The sequence below is a fragment of the Neoarius graeffei genome, chromosome 6 (genome assembly GCF_027579695.1).
Source record: "Neoarius graeffei isolate fNeoGra1 chromosome 6, fNeoGra1.pri, whole genome shotgun sequence".
Lineage (NCBI taxonomy): Eukaryota > Metazoa > Chordata > Actinopteri > Siluriformes > Ariidae > Neoarius > Neoarius graeffei.
The window spans coordinates 6,913,911-6,926,507 of record NC_083574.1 but is presented as its reverse complement, the minus strand read 5'-3'; the positions used below and the strand labels follow the sequence as shown (position 1 = coordinate 6,926,507).

The window sequence follows — 12,597 nt, the reverse complement described above, 5'->3', positions numbered from 1 at the left end:
CACCAGCCGGTGAGGGCCTTTCTGTGCGGAGTTTGCATGTTCTCCCCGTGTCCGCGTGGGTTTCCTCCGGGTGCTCCGGTTTCCCCCACAGGCCAAAGACATGCAGGTTAGGTTAACTGGTGACTCTAAATTGAGCGTAGGTGTGAATGTGAGTGTGAATGGTTGTCTGTGTCTATGTGTCAGCCCTGTGATGACCTGGCGACTTGTCCAGGGTGTACCCCGCCTTTCGCCCGTAGTCAGCTGGGATAGGCTCCAGCTTGCCTGCGACCCTGTAGAACAGGATAAAGCGGCTAGAGATAATGAGATGAGATGAGATAAAACAAAAAATATGGGAACACCTGGCCATCACACCTGTATATTCTTGTTAAACATCCCAATCCAGATTTATTCTCCTTTTGCTGTTATAATAACCGCCAATCATCCAGGAAAACTTTCCATTAGATTTTGAGGCGTGGCTGTGCGGATTTGTGTTCATTCAGCCAGAAAAGCATTTCTGAGGTCAGGGGTGCAGTCAGTGTTCCAGTCCATCCCAAATGTGTTCAGTAGGGTTGAGGTCAGGGTTCAGTGCAGGATACTCAAGTTCTTCCACTAAAACCTTGGTAAACCGAGAGCTCACTTTGTGCACAGGGACATTGTCGTGGTGGAACAGCTTGGTTCCAGTGGAGGGAACTTATAATGTCACAGGATACAAAGACACTTTTTACAGTTATGTGCTTCAAACTTTGTGGTGGCAGTTTTGGGGGAAGAACCACATCACATACGGATGTGATCGTCAGGTGTCTACAAACTGTTGGCCATGTAGTGTACTTGTTTTTATGAAACAGTAATTCTGTGTTTGAATTGTTAGCGCTATTAACTGTAAAAAAAAAATAAATAAAAGCAGTGAAGTTAATTCTAATTTTGTTTAAAATTCGTGGAAGACTAAATGATTTAAAAATATAAATTCTAAAAAAATTTGGTTACTTGATTTCCCCCCCAAAATTAGATATTGAGGTTTTTCACCCACGTGACCAAGTCATGTGATGCATCGTTGGGCTGCCATTTTGGACGGCACGGCTCGAATCAGTTTGAATGCGAGGAAGGCGACAAACGAAAAACATGAAAGAAAAAGGAGCGAGATGCAGAAAACACCTTCACTATCCAGCGACGTAGGGCATTTACAGGGCGAGCAGAGGGAGAGGTATTTGCAAAAATTGAGGTTAGCAGGCTTAGAGAATGACGTTTACCTGCTTCCACCAGGATTGTTCACTGACGTACGGAAGTACACGAAGCCCTCGTCTTTACCTGACTTCGGCCCACATGATCTGTATACCTATGTCGTGAAAAACCCATCGCCATACACAGGTATTGATCTGAAAGCGTATAAGAGTTTGGATGCCTACAAATATTTTGTGTCAGGCTGGGTAACATGCCTACATCAGCGGGTCGTCCCTGGAGCCGGTGGTCGCCATCTTATTACAGCTAAGGTTTGTTCACATTTTCATTTACTTTCGGTCCTCAGGATAAACAAAATGTTATTAAATGTCATTGAAATAACTTCTTAGTCTGTTGAGACATGGCCCGTTATAAATTTGCTGTTACCATGCAATGACCAAGAACTGTATTATTAGGGTCGGTGTCTGTGTTGTAGCAGTGTACTAGCAGCTAGCTGTTAGCACTAGCTAATGTCAACAACATAGTAGCTAGTATGTTACTGTAGCAATGTTTACGTTCAGTCATTTGGATGACTGTTAAAACCTTTCAGTCTCAAGTTTTTCCTTTACTGGATTTACTAGTTTACTGTAATTATGATCCGGCAGCTATTTACACTGGATCCGGTGTAAATAGCTGCCGGATTATAATTACAGTAAACTAGTAAATACAGTAAAGGAAAAAACTTGAGACTTTTCATTGACAGTGAGCTAAACTTTGACAGTCACATGAAAGCAATCACTAAAACGGCATTTTATCACCTAAAAAACATTTCCAAACTAAGAGGACTTATGTCAAAACATGATTTGGAAAAACTAATACATGCCTTCATCTCTAGTAGGGTTGATTACTGCAATGGCCTTTTCACAGGCCTGCCAAAAAAGACCATTAAACGACTTCAGCTGGTTCAAAATGCAGCGGCGAGGGTTCTCACACGAACAAAAAGAACAGAGCACATTACTCCAATTCTAAGGTCCCTTCACTGGCTTCCAGTAAGCTACAGAATTGACTTTAAAGTATTGCTGCTGGTGTACAAATCTCTAAATGGTACAGGGCCCAATTACCTCTCTGATATGTTGCAGCGGCCTAACCCAATCAGATCTACCAGATCGAAACAGAAAAATTTACTATTAAAACCAGTTGTTAAAACAAAGTGTGGTGAAGCAGCTTTTAGCTACTATGCAGTGCAGCTATGGAACCAACTGCCAGAGGACATCAAAAATGCTCCTGCTGTTGGCAGCTTCAAATCTAGGTTAAAGACCAAGCTGTTTTCAGATGCTTTCTGTTAAATAATTAATATTTTACATTTTTTTATAATCTTTTTCTCTGCATGTTTTAAATTTATTTTAACTTTATTCTATTTTATTCTGCTAGGTTTTTTTTTTTCCTCTTTCTCTTTCTCCTTTTTCTTTTTGGCATTTTAATATTTTATTTCTACTATTGTTTAATTCTTATTTTCTTTTAATTAATTATTTTAGAATAAAGATAAAATTATTTTATGTAATTTTATTTCTCTATTGTTTACTGTTTTTGTTTTTACTTCTGTAAAGCACATTGAACTGCCATTGTGTATGAAATGTGCTATATAAATAAACTTGCCTTGCCTTGAGACTGAAAGGTTTTAACAGTCATCCAAATGACTGAACGTAAACATTGCTACAGTAACATACTAGCTACTATGTTGTTGACATTAGCTAGCTTGACCTTCAAAATGGCGGACACCGGGGCGTCACGTGACCCTGTGACGTCAGGTGAAATACCTCAATACTGCAAAACACAGTTTCAGCCATTGATATTAGGATCATAAATATACAAGCATACACTACCGTTCAAAAGTTTAGGGTCACCCAGACAATTTTGTGTTTTCCATGAAAAGTCACACTTTTATTTACCACCATAAGTTGTAAAATGAATAGAAAATATAGTCAAGACATTTTTCTGGCCATTTTGAGCATTTAATCGACCCCACAAATGTGATGCTCCAGAAACTCAATCTGCTCAAAGGAAGGTCAGTTTTATAGCTTCTCTAAAGAGCTCAACTGTTTTCAGCTGTGCTAACATGATTGTACAAGGGTTTTCTAATCATCCATTAGCCTTCTGAGGCAATGAGCAAACACATTGTACCATTAGAACACTGGAGTGAGAGTTGCTGGAAATGGGCCTCTATACACCTATGGAGATATTGCACCAAAAACCAGACATTTGCAGCTAGAATAGTCATTTACCACATTAGCAATGTATAGAGTGGATTTCTGATTAGTTTAAAGTGATCTTCATTGAAAAGAACAGTGCTTTTCTTTCAAAAATAAGGACATTTCAAAGTGACCCCAAACTTTTGAACGGTAGTGTATTAATTTTTCAAGGATCATAATTTATTTTTAGGAAAGCCAATGTTTTGTATTTTCCAGAGAAAATATATTTAATTAGTAACCGTGGTAAATTATTTTCTGAGCAAAACTATTTTAAAAAATATTAAACATGAACAACCAAGGTAATAATTATATCCGACTAATCATTTATATTGCATTTATTAAACTACATAAGTCATGTGACCCATTAAATCTCTGCCTTCTGCTGCTGAAGGTTTGATGAGAACGTGACTAAACCGCTGTTTAAAATGGCCGCTCTATATAGTTTCCCTTTCCGTCAATCTCAAAGGACCCTTGGTGTCTATTTATCTGCCTGCGAAGAAAATATTTGCAACGGATTTTAAATATAAATTTATCTGTCGTATTTAACTCGCTGGAAGACAGTGTAAGTAATCTGTAACAGCTGTTCTGTGCGACTTGGTTAACACAGTTTGTAGTTTGTATATATTTGCGTATTGTGATCAGGCAGGAAAAAGGTCGGCCCACTCCTGATGTTTACTTCGGTCAGCTGCTTTTCTCTCCGTTTAGTTTCCTCGAAACAACGAGGAAACTTTTTGCTACAGCTGTAAAATGAGTCGGATATTGCGGTTAATATGTGCAGAGTGCTGTAAGTCAGGATTGGAGAGATGGAAAAGAGGATACAACGCGTTTAACTGGAATTCAGCCGCAGTGTTAAAGTTCAGGGTAAGCGGCTTGGTTTGTTTTTGTTTATCTTGGTTCCGCCCACTTTCCATGGTACATTTTGTACTATTCTGAATACTCTGCTATATTAAAGCAGCGGCTACAATTATCGACACCCTAACGATCTCTTGGCCGTTGCAGAAGTAGAAAAGACTTTCAATACGTAAATTGTGCATGAATAGTTACTCAAAGTTCCACTGAATAAAAAAACAACAACACATAATTATTATATTATGGGTTTTTTTTCTCTTGCTTTTCTTGTTTTTTTGTTATTATTAATATTATCAATATTGTTCTGTATTATTTGTTATGGTATTAGTTTTCACATTTTTGCTATGCTTCCCCATGATATTCAGTTATACAGTGTTGTCAAATTATTTTTATTTTGTTTATTTTTTAATTGTGTGTAGCTATTTTTTGTCTGTGATAAGGGACCACAATGGAAACAAGTTTTTATGCTTTTTTGTGTCATCCCTGCCACATCTGTACCGTTTTTATTGTACGTTTATGGCCAAATAAACAAAACAAACTGAGGGGGGAAAACAAAAACGAGTTGATTCCTGATTACTTAGCGTCTCAGATCACGTGATACTATTCCACAATTATCGACACCTAGATGACTATTTATTAAAAAAAATCCATATGTGATATTCAGTTTTAATCTAAAATTTGTTTTCAGTATACTTTTATATTTTGTACTAAATATCTTTTATATAAATTAGGGTGTTGGTGTTTTATGTAAATGAGGAAGTAATTGTAATGTTAGTAAACAAATGAACCGATAATGTTTAACCTGTCGATCTTTTTGTCCCACTTTCTCAGTATTTTCGTAGATCACATTTTTGTTAATCATTTGTTGTTGTTTACCAATAAACGTCAACAGGGAACTGAGATTGCAACCACATGAACATCCAGGTCAAAGGTCACGTGTCATTCTTCAAACCAAAATATAAAATGTCTACTGATGTTGTAATATGTGGTAGATATTTACAACAAACTGCAAAAAAAAGGGTCTGAATGTAACAGAAAAATCTGAATATTTCAAGTATGTAATTTTTTTTTTTATATGGTAGGAATTTAATTCTCCTCTAATTCTATTTATTGCAATAGGATTCCAAATACTCTATAAACATTCTGTTCTGTTATGAATCAGAAAAAAAAATTAAATCACAGCACTTTTGTTTAATTCTTTTAAAGTACTTCTTCTACTTCAACAATATTACACAAAGATGGATCCATAACAGTTGTAAATGTCGCTTAATTCCACAGGGTGTCGATAATGGTGGACACCGGTGAAAGTGATCACTATTATCGACACCTCACACACGTGACTTCTCAAACGCACGTTTAGATACAAAATGGTGACTGTCAAATAAGGGTAAGAAACAAAGTAAGTTTCGATGAGGCGATCATGAAATATTGGTGAATTTGATGAGTAAAAACATGTCCATGATCTTTCCACCGTGCTTACCTGCGACAATAATGTCTGGGTTTTCCTGAAATTACTGATCATGCTTAAAAAAAAAAAAATCCATCTTCAGTAATGAGCTGTGTCATCAGATGACCAGATCAAGGGGCGAGGCGGGTCTTCCAGTTGATTGATCAATCAATAATAACTGTTATAACCGAAACTCACTTTTTGTTTAAAAAAAAAAGGTAATTTCTGAAAAGGTGTCTAATTATGGACTGATGTTAATTGTAGCTACCAGTCTAATTAAACTTGTCAGCTCTATCTATCTAGATTTAGCTAAATCTAAATTTATTTCAATGAAAGGTTGGATTTTTCTTTTTTTAATTTTATTTTTTTTTTTAATTCAGTGTGAGCTAAAGCAACGTCACCAAAAGGTGGACTCCCCCCCCAACCCTTTTAAACAAATTTTTACTAGGGGTGCCAATAATTGTGGAGGGCACTGTGTTTTCAAGCATAAGCTTGCTTTTTTTGGGGGGGAGGGGGTCTGGAGAACAAGATTTCAAAATTATTAGCAGAGCTGACTGTAATATATGGAATATAGACTACCATGCGTTCTGTTTTCATTTAACTTAAATGATAACTAGACAGGGACACTCTAACGAGTGCAAACCCCGCCTTTTCCCTATTAAAATACATTGGGCGAAAATTTCGAAGTTCTGCCATGACCTTGACCTTTGACCTCCAAAATTTAATGGTTTCCTTCCTGGGTGATTGGCAACACATGTACAAAATTTGGTCCAAATCGATCCATTGGTTCTTGAGATATCTTGCAGACACACAGACAGACAGACAGACAGATATACACACACACACACACACACAGACTGACGCAGGTGAAAATAATAACCCCTCCGACTACTGTCGGCGGGGTTAACTAGCTGATTAAACTTTGCATTTCTTCACAGAATTTATCGCATCGAGGGAAATTAAGATTTGGATCGAATGAATTGTTGCTGTCACAGTCATGCGTTTTCTCCAGCAAACCACCAAAAGGTTTTTTTTTTTAAATTTTATTATTGTTGAAAAATTTTATTGCATTTATTGCACCGTAATTTAAAATTTTTTTTCCCACAGGATTTGAAAAGTTCTTTCCGAAGAGATCAGCAGCAGAACCCAGAGGTAAACGAGCTGAAACCTGACTCCTGATGAAAACGTAAAAACGTCCTGTTTGATATAGACTATATGATACACTCGTTTATAGCACATTTCTGATTTTTTTTTATTTTTATTATTATTTATTTTTTTAAACAAGGCAAATCACAGGTTTATATTAACACATTAACGTTTCTGTTGTAAGAGCACTTGGACAGAGGATGTCCCACTAGGGCTGTGCGATATATCGAATATACTCGATATATCGCCGAAAATTCTGTGCGCGATACATAAAATTATTATATCGTAACTATCGAGTATTTTATGGTCATCTTCTGACTTGCATTCGTTTTGTGTTTGTTTAAAACCTTTTCCGGTGGTTTTCTCCCTGTCCCTCAGGCAGTAACGTGAGAGGCTGCCTAAGGGTAAAGAAAACAATAACGTCACGCACTCGCCAACCAATCCCGGGTGACATCTTGGTGCTGAAAGGAACTTCCGGGAAGATTTTCTAGTTTCGGTTGTGTTGCCAGATTGGGCGGTTTTAAGTGTGTTTTGGCGGGTTTTGAACATATTTTGGGCTGGAAAACGTCAGCAGTATCTGGCAACACTGCAAGATTTCCTGGTTCTGGTTTACAGCGCTGACTCACTTCGTGCAATCGCTGATTTTGCATAGGCTACCGTGTAAGCTCTGTCAATTTCAGCGACAAATTAAAAATGGAAGCGGACGAATTGGTTCCTAAAAGAACTAGTAAGGGGTCAGTCATCTGGCAGTTTTTGGATATCGCGAGGAGGACGTGGAACAGCAAATGCCAGTTTGTAAAGTGTGCAAAAAAACCCTGTCATCACGAAAGGCAGCAGCCGGAATTATACACATCTGAGAGGCAGAGCCAGAAAACATTCAGTTCAAAAGTGTGCAAAGAGAAAAATGATGTTTCGCAGATCTCTCTCTTCTCTCCCTCAATCTCTCTCTCTATTGTGAATGTTCCAGTGGTTCTCAGTAGTCAGGTTAATAGCTTGGAGATCTATTTTTTTTTTTAAATAATTTAATGAAAGAGCACTTTTCTTATTTAGGCTAAATGTCTTTCTCAGTGTTGAGCTGCACTTTATTGGTTTGAGCTCTGAGCAGCTCTGTATTGTTTTGCCCCTTTGTTGCAATTTTCAAGATTGTTTTTGCAGTTTGTGCCACATCTTTGTTGAATAAAAATAGTCTTATTTCAATTCAATTGTGATTAATCACCAACATGAAAATTTAAAATGCGTTGTTGAAAACCACCTGTAAAGTTAACCAAGAATGTTATTTAATCTGCAGGGATTGTAGTGAAAACAGTAAAGAGTAAAAGTTAGATTTCATGGGGTCCTTTAGAGGAGATTTAAATATATCGAGATATATATCGTGAAATGGAGAAAATGTATCGGGATATAAATTTTTTTCCCATATTGCACAGCCCTATGTCCCACATAAACAGATTTAAAGTGTTTAAGGTTTTCTATAAAGAGATGTTTATTTAACGTTAATGGAAGGAATCATCAGTGTCCGTGCTTTGTAACAGTAACTTTTCCAACATCTTCATAACAGAGGAGTTTATGGTTTCTCCGTAGCTGAATGTTGGGGGGGACAATGAATACCTGACTGACTGACCGTTTATCGCTGATTTAGCTTAAATCATAAGCGGAGCTCGCGTCTTTCATAGACGTTCCACAGCATTAAATGTAACTCGAAGTGGATAAATACAATAATGCATTCATTAATCCTGTAAAATATCGTATTTTTTGGAAATCGCTTTGGTATAAGAGGAATAAAACATTGTTACTGGAAAATAATCAACTTCTGGGTGGTAACAGTTACTCGGCTTCATCACATCACGTCATGATATCATTGATTATTTTTCTATAACCGCACGCCTCTGTATCTTGTACATATGATTGTTGTTCTTTACTATTGATTTAAAGAAAAATGACTCGGATTATGACTCCGCAGAGAAATCCAGCAAACCGGAATCTAAAAGAAGCAGATGTGGTGCAGGGACAGGTGGTGGTGAGAAGAAGGAAGATGGCAGCTGGTGGTCTCGCAACCTACAAGTATCTATTGCTCTTTTAATCACTTCTAGCTGACTTGCGGTAATTTGTATAATAAGGGGGACTGTTTCTGAAATATTTTGACATTATGGAGTATTTATTGATGTGGAGTGCAGGCTCACGCTCGTCTGAAAAATGGAAGATTATTTTTCTGGCAGTTATGCCTCGTGCCGCTGGAGGTGAAAGCCGTCTGAAATATCACGCTAATGTTAAAAAAAAAAAAAAAAAAGGTAGTCGGAATTGAAGAAATTTTCCAAAAGTATGAAATTTAAAGCCACTGGAAAAACCTTTGGATCAAAGACGTTTTTGGGGGGGGAAAAAAAAGTCTCAACAGTGTTAAAGGGCTGATGACACGAACATGACTCTATGCAATTTCTTAAATAAACTATACAACATGGCAAACATGTTAGATTTCTGTTATAATTACGTGAAAAGAAGCTGTTACGCGAATATCCAACTTTTAATTGCACAGCGCAAGAAAACTGGGTCCGTGGCTTGCGGCCATGTTGTGACATCAGCGGGAGAACACGCTGCGGTTCACTGGCTGTTCTACTCTGGTTCTACTCAATGGAAATGGCGCATGAAAACGCCGGTGAACTCTCTAGTGCTAGCTCTTCCTCTTCTGGGAGTCTAGAATTGTGTTGATCTCTTCCGAATAGAATCTATGATAGCCGACCCTCTTTACCCTTTGCCTCTCGTTGCTAGGCGACAGTTACATGAAAGCCGCAAGCTTTCACAAGCAAATACATGACTGATATCACGCCGACTTTGATTACATTTATGATTATCATGTAGAATCTATAGCTCTACGTACCTTTATCTTATGTCGTTTCACAACACATGTTCTGACAGGAGGACTGTCTTTGGATCCGGCATAGCTACTAGTAGACCCCCTCCGGAATACTGGCAGTGTTGCCAGATTGGGAGGTTTCCCGCCCAGTTGGGCGGTTTCAAGTGCATTTTGGTGGGTTTTGAACATATTTTGGGCTGGAAAACATCAGCAGTATCTGGCAACAGATACTGCTGACGTTTTCCAGCCCAAAACATGTTCAAAACCCATGGTTCAGAACCGGAAGCTTTGAATTTGGGTGAGTCTAAAGGCCAATTTATGCTGATAACGCAGTCCTTGCAGATGGCGTCTGCGTAGCCCCCCCCCCCCCCTTCGCAGACGCTCTACGCGCCCCTCCCAAAAATTGTGACCACCGCAGAAGCCTCGCAGACAGCGTCGCAGGCAAGAGGGCTCTGATTGGTCCACTCTACATCTGCTGTACACGCACTTCCGCTTCCCTACTTTCCCGGTTTGTTTTGTTTTCACGACCGCCATTTTTAAAAACACTGAGCGAAGATGGAGCAGCACGAAGAGCGGTTGATCGAGGAAGTGAGGAAGTACGGACATCTATACAACTCCAGTTCTAGTCATTATAAGTAACCGGAGGATAAACACTCCACTAACCACACCCACCAACTACTCCTAGCGATTTCGTGACTTCGCGCCCCCTTGCGTTGTGGCGGTGAATAGCATCGCGCACGCCTATTACTCCCCGCTCAACGATAAATTACAACTGTCTGCGAAAAGCTATCTGTGAAAGCCTTGTCGCAAGAGCATGCAGAGCCCCTAACACTCCAAACTGAGGATCAGGTAATGGGTTAGAACAACACGCGCACCATAATGGGGCTTTGGATGTTTTTTGTTGATTTAAAGGGGAACTGAAGTCATTTTTAAACTTGCTTTATTTCTTAATTAACGTGGTATTCAATTACGTTTTTGGTTTTATTAACCTTCGTGACTCGTATTGGCATATTATATTACACTTTTCGTTTTTTAGCCATGTTGAACGTAGTTCGTTTGGTCCACGGCAGGCGTCGCTTATCCGCGCGATCTTCACCAGACTTGTGCAAGACTTCAAACGTGAAGTGTCGGTGCCGCCGTTTTGAAACCTGTTTACGCAGCGTCCGGATCACAATATAATTCCAGTTTAGATTAATTTTGAGATTTGCCAGCTTCATCAGTGATGGAGATTATTCCATACGACTTCAAACCATTGGTTAAATGGGGCGGGGAATGATTTCGGACACTACTCCGTCGCGCTGGTATTTACGTCCTCACTGTCGCACAATTAAAACGTGCCAGATCAGTCGGCTGGTGGGTTTTCAAAATAAATACATGCATGTGTTTTTGTGATAAATCCATATTAATTAATCAATACAAAGTCCCTGCAGCTTTCAGTTCTTTTAAATCAAGGCTGAATACTTTCTTCTTTGCCGCTGCCTTTTATTAAATCAAATTTGAGATTTTTAATTTGATTTCTTTCAGCGCGACCGCAATGCATGATGGGATATACTGCTTTGGTTAGTGACCATCGGTTGTACACTACTTTTCGTGATGCGTTGTGGGATACTTTGAGTGCACTAGATAGGGTGTAAATAATCCTCACTAAGGTTTCGGACAGCACTACAAAATGGCGTCCTCACGATCAGTGTTGGGCACGTTACTTTCAAAAAGTAATTAGTTATAGTTACTAGTTACTTTTCCCAAAAAGTAACGGAGTTAGTAACGGAGTTACTTTGTCATAAAAGTAACTAATTACCAGGGAAAGTAATTATTCCGTTACATTTTGTGTCGTTCCCCCCCCCCCCCCAAAAAAAAAATTCAATTAGTGTAATCATAATAAAAGTGAATGTTAAATGTGTTTAATGACCAAAATGGACAATTAACAGAACCAGTTAGTAATGTTATCTACACTATATTAATATTTTTGTGGGACAATGTGAGATAAGACATCTATCAAATGTAATATATTTTTGTAGTTATTAAAATTGTTACTAATTACTGGGGGGCGGCACGGTGGTGTAGTGGTTAGCGCTGTCGCCTCACAGCAAGAAGGTCCTGGGTTCGAGCCCCGGGGCTGGCGAGGGCCTTTCTGTGCGGAGTTTGCATGTTCTCCCCGTGTCCGCGTGGGTTTCCTCCGGGTGCTCCGGTTTCCCCCACAGTCCAAAGACATGCAGGTTAGGTTAACTGGTGACTCTAAATTGAGCGTAGGTGTGAATGTGAGTGTGAATGGTTGTCTGTGTCTATGTGTCAGCCCTGTGATGACCTGGCGACTTGTCCAGGGTGTACCCCGCCTTTCGCCCGTAGTCAGCTGGGATAGGCTCCAGCTTGCCTGCGACCCTGTAGAAGGATAAAGCGGCTAGAGATAATGAGATGAGACTAATTACTGGCCACTGACGAGGACAAACGCTTTGTTCCTCGACATAATGTGCATTGCACGTAGACATTTTTGCCTTTTATTTCAAGTAATGAAAAGCAATGGCTGTATTTCCAATGTGAAAGCGCAGTGCTGGTCTGACCGCGCGCCATCGCTGGGTCTTCCGATTGAAAGAGTGCGCAGTAGTGTAGTAGGCGTGGCCTACCTACGTATGTTGTCCAAATCTACTCTGATTGGCTGACTATGCCGTTGTCTCGCGTCTCCCCGCCCCACACTAAAGTAGAGTAAAGAAAGGCTGAACGAGCAGCGTGCCAGATGAAAACAGCTTTAATAAAGTAACGCAGAGCATTTTATTGTAAGTAACGGGAACAGCGTTATAACGATGTAAAAAGTAATTAGTTAGATTACTCGTTACTAAAAAAAGTAACGCCGTTAGTAACGCCGTTTATTTCTAACGCCGTTATTCCCATCACTGCTCACGATATAGTGCCCTATATAGTGAGTAGGGAGC

General features: G+C 39.2%; 1 protein-coding gene across 2 annotated transcripts in view; it reads left to right on the top strand.

Annotated features, from left to right (window-relative positions):
* The first annotated feature begins 4,046 nt into the window (after positions 1 to 4,046).
* The window catches only part of LOC132887708 (AFG3-like protein 1), a 62,803-nt gene continuing 54,252 nt past the window's right edge, over positions 4,047 to 12,597 (top strand). For both annotated transcript variants that reach the window (XM_060923239.1, XM_060923238.1), the window contains exons 1-4: positions 4,047 to 4,244; positions 6,618 to 6,705; positions 6,787 to 6,831; positions 8,783 to 8,883. In XM_060923239.1, coding sequence (XP_060779222.1) covers positions 4,131 to 4,244; positions 6,618 to 6,705; positions 6,787 to 6,831; positions 8,783 to 8,883 — 348 coding nt within the window. In that variant the 5' untranslated portion in view covers positions 4,047 to 4,130. The remainder of the gene's footprint in view (positions 4,245 to 6,617; positions 6,706 to 6,786; positions 6,832 to 8,782; positions 8,884 to 12,597) is intronic.